A 20,207-nucleotide genomic window follows, 5' to 3' on the forward strand; every position below is an offset into this window, starting at 1 on the left:
TGAAGTAAAATTAAAATGACGACTGTTTAAATAAATTAAGCCTTCTCGATTTAGCCTACTTTCAGCACCCATGCACTGTCTATCTCCATCGCTGCCTCTTCATAGTAATGTACGTTATGTAAATTACTCAAATATGGCTTTTTGGGGCGGCAGGTAGCCTTGTAGTTAGAGTATTGGGCCAGTAAATGAAAGGTTTCTGGATCGAATCCCCGAGCTGACAAGGTGAAAACCTGTCGTTCTGCCCCTGAACAAGGCAGTTAACCCACTTTTCCCCAGTAGGTCGTCATTGTAAACAAGAATTTGTTCTTAACTGACTTGCCTAGTTAAATACAAGTTCAATAAAATTAAAACAGGTCAATTACTCTGAGAAATAGCTTCAACATGGTCAATGAAACATTGTTTTTTATTAAAATCAATTATAGCACTAGCAAGTAGTCGTCCTTATCATCTTCACGCTCTCCCTCTCAAACTGAACACCAGTAGTCCTAGTCTGCACGCAGAGATATTGATTGTGTTTTTTGACCAATAAAACAAATATTTTCGGAAGAAGTCTTTGACTCGCCTCCTGAAGTGTCACCGTACATTGGTTAGGCAGCACAAAAGGGTTTACATCAGCAAGAGCAGGGCAGGCCGGGGCTCATGATTGGGATAGGCTATCCATTGCAGTGTGTAATGTTTTACATACACCATCCCAGCAGTGCAAAAACTCAAGGAGGTACATTTTCTTTGAAATATAACTGTGCCCTGTGCTTCTCCGAGCATGCTCATCGTATAAGCCTAGGCCTGTAGCCTATAGTATAGGCTATGGATCATTTGATTGAGACCACATTAGGCGCACTTGATATTGCACGCCCAGCAGAGAGTCAGGGATGAGGGGCAGCATCGGGCACACCGAGATAAAATAAGCAACTAATTATCAAACTTTGAGCAATATGACATTCAAATCGATTACAATTACAGGATCCTCCCCTGGACTAAATGAAACATGTAATTAAAAAACATGACTCTCCCCCATTTTCCCTGGGTACCAATTGCGTCATTTCAACTGCTCCCTTAAGTCAAAGCTTTATTAGTCACTTAACTTGCCAATGTATCATGAACTATTCCACGAAACTGTGCAGGAAACATTCTGTATAGGAACTTCTTTCCCTACTTGCTGTTAAGGGTCCCTAATTATTTAGTTACAATATACATTTTGTATCCATTTTGTTGCGGTGCCACCATGTCCCGCGAAGGAGTGTATAGCCTATTGTAGCTGACTGGGTTCAGATGGCATCATCTAAGCATCATTTAAGGATGAGCTGCTGTCTCCATTACCCTGGTCTGGGTATGTGTGGAGGGACAGTGTTTGCATCCCAAATGGCACTGTATTCCCTTTTATAGAGCACTACTTTTGACCAGGACTAGGAATGTGGTCAAAAGCAGTGCTCTATAAAGGGAATAGAGTGCAATTTGGGATGCAGCCTGGGTGTGTTCTGGGGAGGGACAGTGCTGTGAGCTCATTAAGGGCGCTGATGAATAGGATTCCACTTGAGTGGAGGTGCCCGAGGACAATATGGTAGAGATTGCATGATGATCCCTCCAAAGAGCAAGACAGGCTCCAGGACAGAGCTGTGTAAAAGAGCAACGGCATTCCAGGTAGCAAAATATTGCCCTATGCAAACACAGTTCATCATATCAGGGCCGCTGGCAGCAGCACACCCAGTGTGTACTATGGAAATGTTTGCCAAGCGATATTCTTGTTCTGCTATGGTAGCGGTATCAGGCGATTGTAAAAATGTGTAGTTAACCATTGCATGTGATACTACATAATCAGTTGAAATGGTTTCTCATCAGTGTTATATGGTCTTTACGCTCAACATTGCCCTACAATACCAGTCATAATTATTAGAACACGCCTGTAATTTCATTTAATGAGTAGCCTGATGAGTTTTGACTTTCAGTCATTTCAACATGGGGTTGGCCTACCATGGAGAAGGCTACAGCACACAATACAGCACACACACCAACAAAGGGATCTAAAGAGTGTCGTCGTTGATTCATCAACTCTCTCCCCCAGGAAGATACAGTCATTTACTCCATCACCAACTATATGTGAACTTCTGACATGGTTGTTTTGAGAGTAGCTGCCGGGATGGCTTTGATGTCAGTATCCTTTCTGTGTGTAGCACTGTGAGTGTATTATTGAGCGCGTCCCAAATGCCACCCTCTTCCCTACATAGTGCACTACTTTTGACCAGGGATCCCTGTGGGATATTAGGGTTCCTTGTAGTTCTCCTGCCGCCCGTCATCAGTCAGGCCAGCCATGTTTTCTCTCGTAGCCCAGGCAGCAGCGTCTGACGTGTGGTCAGCTTGTCAGTCACTCACGTGCCTCTTGCTCAGCAGAGCATCTGTACAACATCAAAAGCACCTGTGGTGTCAGACACGCTGCCGTCATCTGGTTCGTCCTGGATCAGGTGGTAGTGAGTGGAGAGTTTGGGTGCATACCAAATGGCAACCTAGTCCCTATACAATGCACTACTTTTGAGTAGAGCTCTAGTTAAAGTAGGGCCGCTGGGCTCTGGTCAAAACAGTGCACGATATAAGGAATAGGGTGCCATTTGTGATGCAACTTGTGTCTACTGTGGGTGTCCCTGGGACCCAGGTTGGTTGAGTCTTCTGGGTGGAGTTGGGAGCTGTCTCACTGAGATGTGAGCTGCTGCTGTGTTTTTCATTTAGACTGACTACATGAGACTAATACATTAGATTAGGAGGAGAGAGTGTTCAACTTCACCCATCTCGGAAATGATTAAAAACCTCACCTTTATCACTATGATCCTCAAAATGGAAGGAAGGTATCCCAATTTCTGCAATAGCTGACAAATAAGGGCCCAAATGTGTACAAGTGTGTATGGAAATTAGCTTCAAAAGCACCGTTTAATGACACTTTCTATTATTGTGTCTGGCTATGCATCTGATTCAAGATAGATCAATCTGCATATTTTCAGCACACTTTTATGATAATTCCAGACACATCTGGGAACCTTCATGAACATCATTAATCAATCAAGATGCCACATTTGAAATTTAGATGTGACATATAAGAACATGTGATGGCCATGGCATAGAGGAGCTATAGCTAGCTAGTAACATAAGGCTAGTTTACCCTATCAACACTGGCCCTCTTCCTGTGTCCCTCAATGTTTTCACTACAAGGCTATTAGTCAAAATGGCACGAGCCCCTGAAGTAACAGGGAACAATTAAACAAAGATTGATTTCACACACGGCCAAAATAAAGTGGAATTGAAACCTGTTTACTTCAACAGTAAATTGAAGCGAGCAAGCATGACAACTGGCAGCATTTAAATTCTATTACCAGGTGCCCAGACATCTGGTTTATTCCCCCGGCAGGTTCGAACCAGGGCTTTGTGAGATGTGCATTATTTACAGGCCAGGTTAAGACTGCCATCCTACTTTACTCACTACACACATCGATGACGGGCAGGAGCGGGGGTGGGGGGCGAAGGAGGCGGAGGGGTGCTTTGAGAAACAATGGCAAAGTCAAAGTGTCTTTTGACTTATTAAATCATGAAGTGACTGATCCCTGGCATGTACCGAGTCACGGCCGAGAGCTGCAGCTGTTGGAGCAGAAGGGAATGAGCTTCGTCGTGGTACTGAAAGGAGAGCAGGGGAACAGGGGCGCTCAGATCACAGTGTCTACGTCCCAAATGGTACCCTATTCCTTATGTGGTACACTACTTTTGACCAGGGAATAGGGTGCCATTTGGGACACACCCAAAGTTACAGTATCCCTTCCTTCCCTCCTTCCCTCCTGGTCAACGCGCCATGATGTTTTCACTTCACGTCTCTGACTCTGCTGCATGGTGGTGATATTAATATGACTATTATTATTGCTATTATTATTATTATTATGTTTATTAATAATAAGGTGATACTCTGCCACCAATGCCATAATAAGTCATTTCTTCCGTACTGCATAACATTGCAGCTATACATAATCTGTCCTAGCCGGTGTCTACCGTATTAACAAAACATATGTTTACGCTCGCCTCTTTATGTGAATTCATGTGGATGTGTGTGAACGGTGTGAATTCCTCATGGTAATGTCTTATTCTCTTCAAAATCAAAACTAATCTGAAATGCTAGCTTTGAGTGTGCACATCTGTGTTCACCTGTGATACTGTAGGAAGAAGAGCAGGTGTGCTAACCAAATTGCACCCTATTCCCGATTTAGTGCACTAATTTTGACCAAAGCCCCCATAGGGTTCTTGTCAAAAAGTAGTGCACTATACAGGGAATAGGGTGCCATTTGGGACACATACCCGTTGTCCCGACCTGACCTCCCCTACCTAGAAACACCTGTTCGTTGGCAGGGACAATATGAAGTGTCTTTGATCTGTGGCCAAAGTATGTCATATCTAATACGGTCATGCCATGCTACAACCTCAATTATCTTTACTGTTCTTTAATTTAAGCCCCTAATGTTGCACATCGCTTCACTTAGCAGATGAGAGTATCACCAATGGGACCTCACAGCAAAATTACACATCTGACATTACATTTCATGTAAAATATGGCTCTGGTACAGCCAATTACAATTTGACTGCATCAGCAAGATTTGTAGCAGTCTTAAGCAGTAATCTTTTCTCACTTAGTTGAACTTGACAACTTTTCTCCTTTTTCTCTCTCCTGCTCCTTTTTCTCTTCGGCCAGCATCTAAACAGGCAGAGATGTGCCTCAGGACAGCAAACTCTCATCATGCAAACAGTCTGGAGTTATAAACAGCAATCGTCTAGCAGTAATGAAGGTTATTTTGAAGGAGGTTATCTTGAAGGAGTTCCCACATTGGCTGCTTTTCCTTCCCTCTGCCGTCCAACTAATCCCGAACCAACTCAATAGGGTTATGGTTGGGTGATTGTGGAGGCCAGGTCATCTGATGCAGCACTCCATCACTCTCCTTCTTGGTCAAATAGCCCTTACACAGCCTGGAGGTGTGTTGGGTCATTTTCCTGTTGAAAAACAATTGATAGTACCACTAAGCGCAAACCAGATGGGATGGCGTATTGCTGCAGAATGCTGTGGTAGCCATGCTGGTTAAGTGTACCTTGAATTCTAAATAAATCACGACAGTGCAACCAGCTAAGCACCCCACACCATCACACCTCCTCCTCCATGCTTCACAGTGGGAACCACAGATGCGGAGATCATCCGTTCACCTAGTCTGCATCTCACAAAGACACTGCGGTTGGAACCAAAAATCTCATATTTGGACTCATCAGACAAAGGACAGATTTCCACCGGTCTAATGTCCATTTCTCGTGTTTCTTTGCCCAAGCAAGTCTCTTCTTATTATTGGTATCCTCTAGTAGTGGTTTCTTTGCAGCAATTCAACCATGAAGGCCTGATTTACACAGTCACCTCTGAAGAGTTGATGTTAAGATGTGTCTGTTACTTGAACTCTATGAGGTGCAATCTGAGGTGCAGTTGTTTGCAGATATCTGAGGCTAATGAACTTATCCTCTGCAGCAAAGGTAACTCTGGGTCTTCCTTTCCTGTGGCAGTCCTCATGAGAGCAAGTTTTATCATAGTGCTTCATGGTTTTCCCGACTGCACTTGAAGAAACTTTCAAAGTTCTTGACATTTTCTGGATTAATTGACCTTCATGTCTTAAACTAATGATGGTCTGTCATTTCTCTTTGCTTATTTGAGCTATTCTTGCCACAAAATGGACTTGGTCTTTTACAAAATAGGGCTGTCTTCTGTATACCAACCCTACCTTGTCACAACACAACTGATTGTCTCAAATGCATTAAGAAGGAAAGAAATTCCACAAATGAACTTTTAACAAGGCACACCTGTTAATTGAAATTCATTCCAGGTGACTACCTCATTATGCTGGTTGAGAGAATGCCAAGAGTGTGCAAAGCTCTCATCAAGGCACAGGGTGGCTTCTTTGAAGAATCTCAAATATAAAATATATTTTGATTTGTTTAACACTTTGTTGGTTACTACATGATTCCATATGTGTTATTTCATAGTTTTGATGTCTTCACTATCATTCTACAATGTAGAAAATAGTAAAAAATAAAGAAAAACCCTTGAATGAGTAGGTGTGTCCAAACGTTTGACTGGTGCTGTACATATACATAAGGAATGAATGATGCATGTCATGCTAACAAAGATAAATGTGTTGGCTTGTCGTCAACAATAGAACACTATCTGATAACACTTTCTCTAATGGTATCTTGAACACTCTTGAGAACATGAGTGCAGTCCACTGTTGGATTAATACAATCTATTAGAGTCCATCTACAAAGGAGACAGACTAGATTTAATCAGAGAATTGGGCTGGCAGGCTTAATACGATTATCTCTCCTTAATTAAAATATCATCAAGATGGCTGACATTAAATAGAAAGTCCTTACAGACATAAAACATTTGCATTTGTAACCATTGAGCCATTACAGGTTGGATGTACACGTTGTTTCAGTATTTTACAGAAACCGATAAGGATTTCCAAATGGTAGCACATTTTTGTTCAACAACAAATTAATAAATGTGTTGAGTGTAATTTTATGTTTTTACCAAAGCAGCAAAGCGATTTATTCAATCTGACATAATTTTACAGGGTAAGGTATTACAGAACGTCAAACAAGACTACTACTACGGTTTCTTTTTTAATCAAAGTACCTCTTGTGGCCAGGGACTCTGTGTATTATTCTGCTTGGCTTTAATTAATTATTAATCTGACAACTAGTAATTTGTACCACCTCCCTGTACCCCAGAGAGGCTGAGTGATACTGTAGCCTTAATCCTATGTTTGGGCTGGTAATTGGTTTTGTTTTTTAAACGTGTTCGTTTCCCTAATGATTCATTATTTTAAAATATCAAAAGGCTCAAGAGAGACAACATAGCTCAAGTGCTGGAAGGGGATAAGGTTTCTTGCTCAGAATGATGACAAGTTGGTCAAACAAAGACTGGACACAGTAGTATGGGTTTTTATGATGAGGATGCTAATGGTTTTTAATGAGTATTCTCATAAGCTTTCTTAGAATTCTATGTCCCATTTAACCCGTCACAAACACATTTTGAAAAGACCCAAAACATCAAAATAGTTTATTGTGGGTAGCCTAGACAGATCTGGGTTCAAATCCATGCATATTTACGTTTTTTTTTTATTTAAATATGTATGAATTTGAGTATTTCCACATAATGAGGCCAAATCAGCTACTTCTTTTTGAATTTTATGAAACTATTTTCAAATACTTATTTACAAATACAGTATTTCAAATACCCCTAGGACCAAACAGACCTGGGAGTATTTAAATATTTGTATTTGAAAATACATGCCAATACTTTCCTAGTGTATTTTGAAATGCATTACAATATTCAACCACTGGTATTTTTAAAGAAAAATATCCAAAAACATAATTAAAAATGTTTGTGAAAATAATTGACATCTCCTAAATAGTATTTGAACACAGGTCTGAGCCTTTTAACCGTCTCTTAAGGACAGGAATCGGCCAACGCATTTCAGCATTGAAGGGAACATTGAATAGAAGGCCAATTCTTGTTTTTCTGCTGAGTATGAGGCCTTTCCACACTGCAACAATCTCTAATAATATCAGACTGCATTCTGCTCTGCTGTTTCCCCAAGGAGTGTGTCTGTTTGTTTTCATTACAGACACAGTCTTTAATCTAGATATATTACGGGTGCAGAGGACCTACACACTTTTGTCAGGTTTTTTAATTAGGGTATCTGTCGTTGGACTCCTTTTGCTCCATGTTCTCAAATTAGTCACTTGGATGATCAGGGGGGCTGTGGGATGGAGAGGCTGTAGCTCCGGGGGAAACAGTGCTTCTGCTGCCATTGTGTGTTGCATATTATCATCCTGACCCACATTCCTCCCTGTCTGAGTCTCCTGTTCATTTAGCCTGCGTTGTCAAGCCCGGGCCTAATGACGAAGCCCCTGAAAAGGTGGGGGAAAGGGAAAAAAATAAGAGAATGAATCGTGTTACTTCCATTTAGAAGTCAATTCCATGGACCTCTGAGATTACCCCCTCTTAAATGTGTTGGTGTGAGTGACAGGCTTGTGGGATAGAGGCTCGACTGGTGATCTTGAGGGGAGAGGGAGCCAATGGGTATTTTAATAGCTTCAGACCCCTGCTTTGAAACATGCCATTCTATCTGACAACCTCATGCTAAAAGAGTGACTCTCACAGTTATGAGATTATAATGTTGGAAATCCATCCAGCAGCGGGAATCCATATTCTGGTATAGATTCACAACATGGGGGTGAAAGAGAATTTCACATAGCCACTAAAAAGTCACAGAGTTTTAGAGGCAATTCTCTGAAGGGACGGACTGTGGTTGAAGTGGTGCATGCTTAACTGGCCAGGCCAATGATACATTTGCCTGTTCAACATTCACACATTTCTATATATAGATGAGGTGGTGTGGTCTGAATCACTCACTGTGTTCAACCAGGTCAGCTCATTATTAATAGTCAATGAGACATCGGCAAAAATGTGTTTCTTGCATTTCTTCCCCATTGCAGACATTTCTGACCCAGATAGTATAACGAACCTGCAGCCAGGTAGGAGCCAGGCAGGGTAAACCATGCTGTATTTCTTTGTTGTTTTGTTAATTTATCCCTTCATTAGTTCTGTTCCCTGGTTAATGACTTTCCCTCACACTATTTCTACCTGCTGGCAGAGAGAGGGAGGAGGTTGAGGAGCTCCGAGTGTAAACCACTAATGACTCGACATCAATCCACGGCGTACCAATGCAACGCACCTCCAGGCAACCAATAGGAGTTGGGGGTGGTGGTGGTGTCTTTCCTCGTCAAAGAAATAGAGACAATCTATGACAAGGGAAATATTGCTTATTAATGTAGTGCCAGAAGGAGATGTGATTGCAATTTTTTTTCTAAATTCTGGCATTTTTGTTCCATTTAAAACAAGGATTCTTGCATATCAGCCAGCAGTGTGAATGCAGTAACCTGTGTAGGCCTACTGTGCTTGAGGAAAGATTGCACCTCCTCCTCAGCGGTGTTTGTGCAGTCAACTTATATATCCTGTCATACAAACAGCTTATTCTAAAATTGCCCCTGAAGGTTGCATCAGAGAGTAATGGTTTCATGGGTCAATAGCAGTCCATGGCATTAGTGAGAGTTGGTGCTCACTGGCAGATGTTTTAGTCTAATGGAAGCTCTGGTGGTCACTGAAAACTCGCATAGCACTTGGCCCTGCGTCTGAGTTTGGTAAGTACTGTATGGTTATTTCAGAAAGTGAAGAGTAGACATATTAGCACACAATTTAACTGGGTTGATCTGTTTTTGATAAAACAAAGTTGCCATGCTTTTTCATTATCTTTTCCAACATTGACTTTGTTGTTAAAAATAGATATGCCATCATTGGGTATTTCAGTATCCTTCATTCACTGAAGTAGATAACTGAGAACAAATTGTATTTATTAAATACTGACATGGTAGGTTAAGAAGTATCAAAAGTAGAATGAGAATTATACAATGTATTTTTTGTTAAAGTCGCTACCAAACATTGCAGTTATTCTGTAGCAAACGTTATCACACTGTAATTGTTCGTCTGTACATTGGAACAACAATGATTGCATGGATCTGCAATAGAGGAACAGGTACAGCTTTTCATAAAGCACAAATTGAAATGAGCTTCCAATAATTACTTAATGTGGTAAAAGTGAACATGATTGTGTAGATATGGGGATTGAAACATGGAAATCAAACAGCAAACTACTTTGCCTTCTTTGGAAAATAGAATCAAAGAAACAAACCTAGAGCTGAAACATAATATACATACATAATAAACAACTGGCTTGAACTATACTGCAGATCAAGCATTGATCTTGGCCCTTACATAATTGAATTGAATGAAGCTCAAATGTGTTTTAAACAAAGCATATCTATCTATACAAAGTTATTCACAAAAGTAAAACCAATGGATGCTATGACAATTGCCTATCACCTAATCCCCATACCCTCCTTTCCCGAAAATATATGGAAATGTGATTATTATCTTTTCAAGTGTTAAAGCAAGTTATCTAAGCATCTGTAAAAAAAAGTTTTCCAGATTTTTTCTCTCACACCTTTAAAAAAGAGCCCTGTCTTAAATCAATGTCATATGACTGAAGTATATTAATGATTTTGCATTTAAGTGTCATAATTGCACATTCCGGGCAGGTGGATATGCATGGGGGTAGTTACTTAGCTGTTGAAGCTGCCACAATCACATGAGAAAAATGTCCTCTCAGTGCAGCAGTGAGGGAGAAAGAAGATGAAAACTCCTCTTTAAGGGAAACAGTCAAAGATAAAAATTTAGTTGAAAGACAAAACTCGGAGATGAAAGGGAGACATACCATCTCCATTTCTCTTTCTGACTATGGAAGTCGTGAGAGAATGAAAGGGCTGTTCCCTTATGTTTTCTTTGCCATCTCACTTTCTTTTCTTCATTTTGTCTTCTTCCTGCTTTGCTATTCCACTGTATTGTAAATGAACATAATGCTTTTCCAGAGTCAGGTACCTGCTCATGCTGTAGCAAAGAGAGAGGAACCCATTGTCCTCGTTATTTTACCTCCTGGTCAACAGCTGAAGAGTAGTTTTGTTAGCCTATACTGTCATTTTTTTTAATCACTCATTTATTGAAAGTCAAAAAATATTTTCTGCTGTCCAAAGTTAAACTGTATCATCCAAGTACTGTAAATGTCTCTTATTCAATGGATCCTCTTAATCTGACAGTCCCAAAAACCATAGCAAAATATTGTAGAATGGCTGTCAGCTCAACTGGTTATTAACTTTCTCGCTCTCCCTGCCATACACTGAGCAAGTCTAAGCAATCAGGCACAAGTTGATGAGCACCTCTGCAGTTAATTCTGTATCTTTCATCTTGTTGCTAGGTTTCCATATTAATTTCAAACATGTGATTTACACTCATTGATTGTTTACATACAGCTTAAAGTAGCAACAGTGCACACAGTACAGTTTCTGTACCTTTCCCCAAGTCATTTTACCATCTCCCTTTCAAGCCTCTGAAGGTCACCAGTGTGACGGAGCAGGCTAATGATGGCTGTTTGTGCTCGGTCTCAGTGTGGATGGGTCTCGCTGAGGCTGCGGTCCTAAGCAGCTAGCCAGGCATTTTAAACCCTCTTTTCCCCTGAGATGGCAGTCTGCAGCCCCAGCTCAGCTAACAGACAGGACAAGCCAGGAGATTACTGTAGTTTACACTGAAGGTATGGTGGGGGGGGAAAAAAAGTATGCTAAAAATGTAATATACGCCCTACACTTGTACTCCTAATCTAAAAGCGGAGTGATGGCAGGGGCAAGTGCAACTCTTTTTAAGGACTGTCAGGTGGGGTTTATTTCTGGGTTTGATTGTGTTGGTGATTTAACTGGTTGAGAAACATATTGGTAAAGTGTAAGGTCGTGTAGAAGGAGTAATGACTGTGAAAGTTACCAGACTGTACATTACACCTGCAGTGCGTCATAAACACTCACAAAGGGGGGCGCGATGGACCATGATTGAACTTGACTGTGAAGTAGAAAAAAGGTGTTTAATAGTTTGTGATTACTGTACTTTTCTGCCCTGTGGGAAAGTAGTAATGTAATGTGTATATCGGGATGGCTACTTTCCTGTTCTGATTTCTACAACAAGTTCAAGAATTCAATCTCATTACAGAAGAAGGATTTGTTTAGGTTGGAATCAGTGCAGTTATGACGCTAGTGAAGCGATCCTTTTTGAATTGCTTCTCTACCTCTGTACCTGCAGACACAATCTAATGCCCATATTTTTCATTTTTCACAAGATGTTTTCTTCTCCTTCCTCTCATGTGGGCCATCCTGCATAACAGAGTACATTTGATTACTTTTGAATGCTATTAACTGTAAGGTGTTTGTTTACACATTCCATTTTAGATCAGCCCAATTCAGGATTACCAAGTATTTTAAATTTTTAAATTTAATTTTATTTAAAAAAAATGTTAAGGATTGCCAAGTGTTGGTGTTCAGCCATTTGGAAATTGAGACATATTCCTGTCTTATATCACTAAAGCCTTGTTTTGTACTTTGAAGTTGAACTGCGCTATTACTTGGATAACTATTTGATCCAGACTCCACAAAATATTTTATACTTGGGATTTAAAACTGGGAGAATGTAGAGACGGAGAGGGAGGTGCAGCTAGCATATGTGACCGACTGGCTCGATTCGGTCCTATGTAGCAAAATTTCAAATTGTGTTTTTTACATTGCACAAAAGTAAAGACTCAGCTAGAAAATGGTACATCATATATTATAGTTGAGGAACAATGGGAAAGTAATTCTGGTTTCAAAGTTGATAAACTTACCCCACTTTTGAGAAAATGGCCCTGGAATGTTTTGGTACACCTTCTGGAGAGCTCTTCTTTGTCTACACCTATTCAGCATTGTTCACACCATCTTAAGTCTTAGCCCCACCCATCTCTTTAAGGATTCACATGTGAGGTCATGTGCTAAACAATGAGTACAGTAGTGTACCAAACAACCAAAGATTGCAAGACTAAAAGCTACTTCGATCGACATGTCTGTACGCAATTGTCGCAGGGACATCATAAACATTATATTGTCATCCGACATCAAACTTGTCATTGTCGTTATGAAAAATGTAAACACAAAAGTGACAGGCTGCATGACATCAGCAGCCTGGTGGTCCAAAATAACACAACTAGGGTATTTTAAGACCAATAAACCCATCCAAGTACATGTAAATCAAGCAAACCAGGCAACTAAAAGCAACTTTCTAAACAATGTTTTGGTTTGTTTCCAACTTTCTAGCTAGCCAGTTCAAGTAATGATGATATCATATAGCTGACAATCTCTTAAGTTTATATCTAGTTTTTAAAATTAATTAACAATTAAACTCACAACAAGATCATTATTTACAAATTAATGGCAAGCTAATTACAGAAAATAGCTTGCGGTTGTGAGTGTGACAAAATAAAATAGAGCATTCTACCAGACAATTTTAGAACTTGGACACTGTCTCGTTGACCTAATGTTATATCCTAATTTGACTTTGGTGCAGGTCATGTTGTTCCTCACATTACCATCTCTGGTAAACACACACTATATCAAATGAAATCTAAGTTTATTTGTCACATGCACAGGATACAGAAGGTGTAAATGGTGCAGTGAAATAGTTGCTTTTATAGTGTAGCTAGCTAAACCATGAACCATAATCAGGTAGCAAACCAACTAGGTTCAATGTTAGCTAGCTAATATTATGCTATAACAAGCAATACAAATTGCTCTGTGATACAAATAATATTACTACACAGATCATACACATAATGTGAGCTAGTGAGCCAGCCAACCAGCTAACATTAGCTAGCCATCTTCAGTATGCTTTAACTTGCAATGAAAATGACTTTTGACAAAATTATAAATGTATAATATCTGAAAATGTAGCTAGCTAGACTCTATTACCTGTATACATGGATAAATGCTTCTCCCTCCCTGTCACGGATGCCATGGTTGCCCTTAGTTTTAAGATGTAATCCAGAGACAGGTTTTTTATACAACAGACCTTCTGTGTTCTCTTTTGGACTCCCTCCGCTTTTGCAATCAAACACTTCAATAGTCTCTATCTCTTAGTTATTGTACTCTGCTTCCACCGGGCAGTCCACTGAATTCAAAACTCAGTCTTCCAGAAAATGGAGAGCATAAGCAACACTTTTGTGTTAGAAAGGAGTACCTACACATACTCAGCTGTTCATGTTATAGACAGAAGTGTGCTTCGTGGCAGACCAATCCAAACTCATCTCTCGGCATGTCCAGTTCTTCCATTATCTCAGCCAATCATGGCAATCGGGACGGTTCCTGTCTTTTACCGTGGCTGAACCAACTGGGCTCGCAATTTAACCATTTTATTTGTATTTACAGATGGCATACAAATTTGTTATTAAGACACATGTAAGATCACATGTTCCAGAAGGCATTTTGATTTTAGAAAATGTTTACGTTCAAATGCCTCTCCTGTGAAGTAGTGATGCGTGACATATGCCTAGTTTCCTGAAACGAGTCACATATAGTACCGATGCACGGTTTGAGCACTTTAGGTTTCCACAGCAGTCAGTCCTCTATAGTATTTCTCCTTCACTGCTCTGCCAATAACTCTCATGTTGCAATGAGTTCTCATTTAGCCTGTCCCAAGGTGCAGTGAGTCAGATAAGGTTTGCCAAGCACACACACATCCTGACGGCAGAACATATGGGGGAAGACTGGATGTCTTTACTCAGCTAATCTAATGGCATCATTTGGAAATGTAAGACATGACTAAAATGTTGGGAGAGCAATTGAGATTTACTTCAGATTACTCAATGGCTGTCAAACTACTGTCCTCCGAATCAATGGCATTGATCTGAAAATATTATAATATGATTTAACCCAGCTAGCACATTTGGTTCCTTGGAAGTTGTGGGTACCTAGGTTTTTGGTTTCACATTGGTTGTGGAAACGAAGCCATACGTTTCCTGACCGGTAAAACAGATAAAAAATGTTAAAGTTCTGAGAACAGAAGTTAACATTTAGAGCGTTTTGTTCATTCTTATAATCGAATGTATATGTTTTTAAATAGCATTCTTAGAACATTCTCTGAATGTTCTGAAAATGTTATTGTGTTTTTTTTATGGACATTTTCTTTCGTTCTGAGAACAAATGTGTGTTTTTAAATACAATTCTTAGAATATTCTCTGAACGTTATTAATGTTTTCTTGTGTTTTTATATGGAAGTTTTCTTAATGTTCTCTGAACAATTTGAGAACATGACTTTAAATAGAATCATGAGAAAACCTGTAGGAAACGTTATGCTGAAGTACTGAAATTCCCACTTTTTTTTTGTTTCTTTACATTCTCTGAACTATTTGAGAACATTTCCAATGTCAAACCAGAACAAATTCCTAGAACATTACCAACATTGAAATTAAATGTAACTGTGTTTGAACTTTCTGATAAAGCAGGGCTGCCCAACCCTCTTCCTGGAGCTCTACCGTCCTGTGAGTTTTCAATCCCATCCTAATTTTACACACCTATTCTACTTATAGCTGCTCAACAAGACCTTAACTAGCTGAATCAGATATGCTAAATTAGGGTTGGGCTGAACACCTACAGGACAGTAGATCTCCAGGAATAGGGTTGGGCAGCCCTGTGTTAAAGTAATGAATATTATTTTTCAATGTGCTGAGAATGTTCCAAAGCCAAGCAACTATCCTACACCATTTCCAGAAAGTTGTGGAAAGGTTGTATGCAAAATAACCATAGGACAAGCACGCTCTCACCAAGCTTTAAGAAACATATGGTTCTCAGAATGTTATGTGCTAGCTGGGAATACACTTTCCTGAGCTCTGTCAATAGCTCAAACTGTCCCAATTGAGAGTTTCTGGGCAACTTGCTACGCAACATGGCATTGCTATTGGGAGATTATAGATTTTTCAGAGAATGGATTAATCAAACAAATGCCAATAGAAGTAAACATATATAATTAAGTATTGCTATTCTGCAAATAGCAATACTTAAGGCATGACACCATGGCACCACCACTTAAATAATGTGAACATTGGGATCTCAAAACGTGTTTGGAACATTGATTGCTTCTCTTATGTAGCTTGCCTTTCCTTTTGGCTCCCTCTTCTGATAAACACCCATTGTCTTTTTTTGTCACTCAGAACAATTTTCACAAAACAAATGTTATAGTGTTCCCTTGGCAAAGCTCTTACGACAAACATTCCAGTTTCACTACAGTCAAATTCTTGCAGCTTTGTAACAGCATAGATTTACGATTTGCTGAGTTGGGCTGAAAAGAGAGATGAGATTTTGAAATGGCCTCTCTGTTGTTGATTGTCTTTTGTCTGCGTACACTTTATTTACCCAGCCAGATTGAGAACAGAAGTAGAGTTCTCTCATGCAGTATGTGGCTCCCGTTATTTGCTGCATCGCAGGCTACTTTAGTTAGCTCTGGGCCATAGTTATAGGCTGTCACTGTGAAGACCTATGTCTAAATTAAACAGGCAAGTATTTAATGTGCTCATGTCTCAATGAGGGTAATGTCCATGCAAAAGATAACCCTCAAAGGACCCCTGGTCCATGCTTTGATTCACAGTTACTTTCGACCTGATGTCCCTCACGTATGAGGAAAGGATCTATCATCTCCGTAATTACCTAAGAGGCAAGTCAATCTTTTTCCATTAGCAGGACACAGATGGCATGGCTTAAATAACCCAATCATCTCAGCCCATGGAGGTCAAGCCATCATAAATCAAACAGGAGCACTGCTCACACCCTTGAGGGATTGTAGTAAGGTTTCAACACTTGATGTATTAGATCAAGCTTTTACTCTCTTGGATCTGATGCTAAGAACCGCTCATGACAGGCTTTCAGACACCGACTCTTTCAATTAAATTGGATTATTTTTAGTTGTTTTTTTAATAGTTAGTCCATTCTTTAGTCTGGGTTATGTCTTTGTACATTTATTGTGTTTTATCTGACTTACCTAGTTAAATAAAGGTTGGAGAAAAAATATAAAAAATTCACTAGTTCCCTAAAATATATCTGTATGCAGTTAAGTTATGTTGATATTACTAAAGTTGTCCCGCATGGGTAAAATTGTTACTTATAATGCCGGAAATACTAAATGTATGCCATTTTGTCATTCTCATAGAAGTATTTCAGATGGCTTACACCTTTATGCATTGGATTATTCTTTAATCAGGTAGGTTCCCGCCTATATTTTTATGGGCTTTTGTTTTAACAATAATTTGATGTTTAAAAAAACATAAGCTCGAGATTTAAAGTAGGCTTCTTTTATAGAAATAGATCACGCCTCTCCCTAAACAGCAGAAAGCAGATTGTACAGTCAACTTTCCTGCCAGGTCTTGACTATGGTGACACCATTTATCTGAATGCAGCAGCCCCTACTCTTAAACCTTTGGATGCCGTCTACCATAGCGCTCTTCGCTTGATCACAGGTGACAGTTTTAATACGCATCACTGCATCCTGTATCAAAAGGTTGCCTGGTAGATCATTCATTACTCCCTTTTGAAAGTGAGCACCACTTTCAAAACTACAAAAACTCTGGAGTGCATCTTTAAGCAGCTCACATTTCAAACAGGGAGTACTGTGAATTTCAGCCGCTCAGCTGCTGTCTTCAGCAGAATAAGAAAGACTTACTGGTGGTAGGACATCATTGAGGGAAAATAAGGACATTCATTTCAACAAGTGGCACACTCCAGTCACCCCAGAAGGAATAACATTGCCTCGGACTGATGCGGATGGTGGGGTGTGTCTGTGAAAGGTCATAAGATCTTTACCCCGAAAAAAGCGAGGATCTTGGATTAATAGCGTGTCATAAGAACTTAACCCATATCACCGTCGACCTTTCTCCTCACAAAGTCGCCTTGATAGATGTACTTCATTACCCGATTTGAAAAGTCGAAAATTGAATCCCTCCCCTTCTTCGTGGCAGGTTGATCAATGATTGATCAGCCACTGAATGTAGTCAGAGAGAAAGGGCTGGAGCATTGAAATGACCCCTTGTCATGCTAATGGGTGGCACATAGAGCAGTCACCAAAAAGCAACGAAACGTGACGTAATGTAGGAGACATTTCTCCCTTTTAGAGGCTTAACAGAACTCTTGTTGAGTTTAGGAGTGACATGAGGGTGAATGGATAGGACATTGAGGCATCAGTGCTACAGTGGGGTGGGGGAACCAGGGGGGATGCAGGTTGGATGCTTTGGATGCCTGCATCTTGTACAACGTTGTCTTTCTGTGTTATTTATTAGCTGTAATTGATGTTGATGTCTATTCTGAATTAGGCATTGCAATCAGGCCCCGGTCCTCGCAGGAGGGGGTATGGCTCTTCGCAGCGATCGGGAGACATTTTCTAATGACTTATTCATATCAATGAGCTTTTAATATTTGGTGCGCTCATCACTTGGCGGAGATACACAGGCACCCCTCCCACCTCCTGTCAACTCTCACAGGCAGCTGGTGGAAGGAAGGGGGAGGAAGGGGGGAGTGGAGCAATGCTCTCCATTCACATCAAGTCCTAAAGATGCCCACAGCGGGTGGCCTGTGTTTGCACAATTTTATTTCAAGTAAGGAATAAACACACTCTCAGCTGCACTTGATTAATCATGGCTCCTCCATTCCTCTGCACATATTTATCAGCGGGCTGGGAGACAGAGTGCTGAGCAGTCAGGTAGGATGTGATGCTGTGTTTGAAACATGGGGTGTTAATCCCTCAGCAAGTGAAAGAGGACAAAACTGTCTAAAGCATCTCAATGAGGTTGTTTACCTTTTTGTTTTCATGTGGATTGGAGGATTATACATAATTAATTGGACCCCCTGCGCGAAAACACATTATGCAAGCACACACATACGCACACTGCCACACGCACTCAAGCAAGCAAGAACCCATGCACGCACACACGCAAACAAAAACACACACATTTAATACACTCACTCTTACACACTTAACCATCCTCCAAAATCATTTAGTCCTGCAGCGGTAAGGTCATTATAACCTAATTGAGGTTAATTTAAAGTCTGTATTGTGTTGTTATAGGAGACACGTGCACCATGGCAGATTACAACAAGCTGAAGAGTATGCTGCTGGACATGCAGCCTAAAGGCCTGAATGGCGGGGACAGGAACATTAAGAGAGACATGGACCAGAAGAGAGCCCTGGTGGACACCATGTTTAAGTACCTGGACATGGACGGGGATGGCCGTCTGTGCAGCGACGAGCTGGAACAGGTGGGTACTTCTCTGGGGCGAGAATTGGATTAAGGTGGGCATCAGAGCCACACTAACTGGTGTTAATTGGATGCATCTCCATCCATGGGTGATCTACTTCTACTAGCCCTATGCCAGAAGGGGCTCGGGGTTGGGGTGTAGGGTTCAGTGGCGGTCAGTGCCGTTTAAGATGAGGGGGGGACAACAAAAATAATTGTTCATGAGCCATGGCCTTATTTCTATTGCAGCGTTTTGGATGACTCTTTCATATTCCATTCACCCAGATCAATGTAACATTGATAGGTTTAGGCTACTACATGATACTCCCTATACCCATCATGAGGTTGCTACAACCTAGCCTATGAATGAAAGTTTACAACGTAGGTGCACACAGGTCGAGATGCAAATTTGAGGTCACAGACAGTGACACATGGACTGACAGTGACATTCAATACCGCCTTGCACACTCTTGCCTACATCTAGCTGATATAGGGTATAATCATTAGTCCAACAATAGTTTCTATTGGACAAATTCAGGTATGTTTATCCCTGTTTTGTTCCATTTGCTTCCATTTAAGAAACCTTTTTCAACAGAATTCCTTGTTGCATCTATGCTCTCTCCTCCTCTCAGCTCTTCCCTTCACTTGTGGACTTCAACGTGCAACACATCAGCTGTATGTGACCAGGCGAGAAAAAAAACTTTCCAAGCCAAACCGCTACACACAGCCTACATCATGGGCACCATAGATAACATAGCTAATATAACTAACGTGTTAGTAAACCCGCTATAATCATGCAGTAAAGTTACAGTGTACAGTCAGTAAGCAGTTACAACAGCGGGCCCCGGTGACAATACATTTGTAATACCAAAATATTACCTTGACTTGGAAGAGTTCCAGTGTTGTGTTGGATAGTCATAGCCAGCTAGCTAACATAGCATCCCTCTGTTTGAGCAGGGTGTTTCAGTAGGCTAAACTAGCTAGTTGAATTTGCTAGCTAAGTGAAACTGAAAGTGAAAAAAAATGACAATCTTTGTTCAACAATGTTCAACAATTTTCTTTCTCTCTCTTTGAGTCTACTAATCACCATATTTTATACACTGCAGTTCTAGCTAGCTGTAGCTTATGCTTTCAGTACTAGATCATTCTCTGATCCTTTGATTGGGTGGACAACATGTCAGTTCATGCTGAAAAAGCTCTAATAGTCTGGAGGACGTCCTCCAGAAGTTGTCATAATTACTGTGTAAGTCTATGGAAGGGGTGAGAACCATGAGCCTCCTCGGTTTTGTATTGAAGTCAATGTACCCAGAGGAGGGCGGAAGCTAGTTGTCCTCCGGCTACACCATTGTGCTTCCCTATAGAGTGCTGTTGAGGCTACTGTAGACCTTCTTAGCAATATAGTGTGTTTTA

At 40.5% G+C, this 20,207-nt stretch overlaps 1 protein-coding gene across 1 annotated transcript in view; it reads left to right on the plus strand.

Annotated features, from left to right (window-relative positions):
* The window catches only part of LOC110537733 (follistatin-related protein 4), a 223,830-nt gene that overhangs the window by 143,363 nt on the left and 60,260 nt on the right, over nt 1–20,207 (plus strand). Inside the window, exon 5 of the mRNA XM_021624080.2 lies at nt 18,629–18,819. Coding sequence (XP_021479755.1) covers nt 18,629–18,819 — 191 coding nt within the window. The remainder of the gene's footprint in view (nt 1–18,628; nt 18,820–20,207) is intronic.

This window comes from Oncorhynchus mykiss, chromosome 12 (genome assembly GCF_013265735.2).
Source record: "Oncorhynchus mykiss isolate Arlee chromosome 12, USDA_OmykA_1.1, whole genome shotgun sequence".
Classification (NCBI taxonomy): domain Eukaryota; kingdom Metazoa; phylum Chordata; class Actinopteri; order Salmoniformes; family Salmonidae; genus Oncorhynchus; species Oncorhynchus mykiss.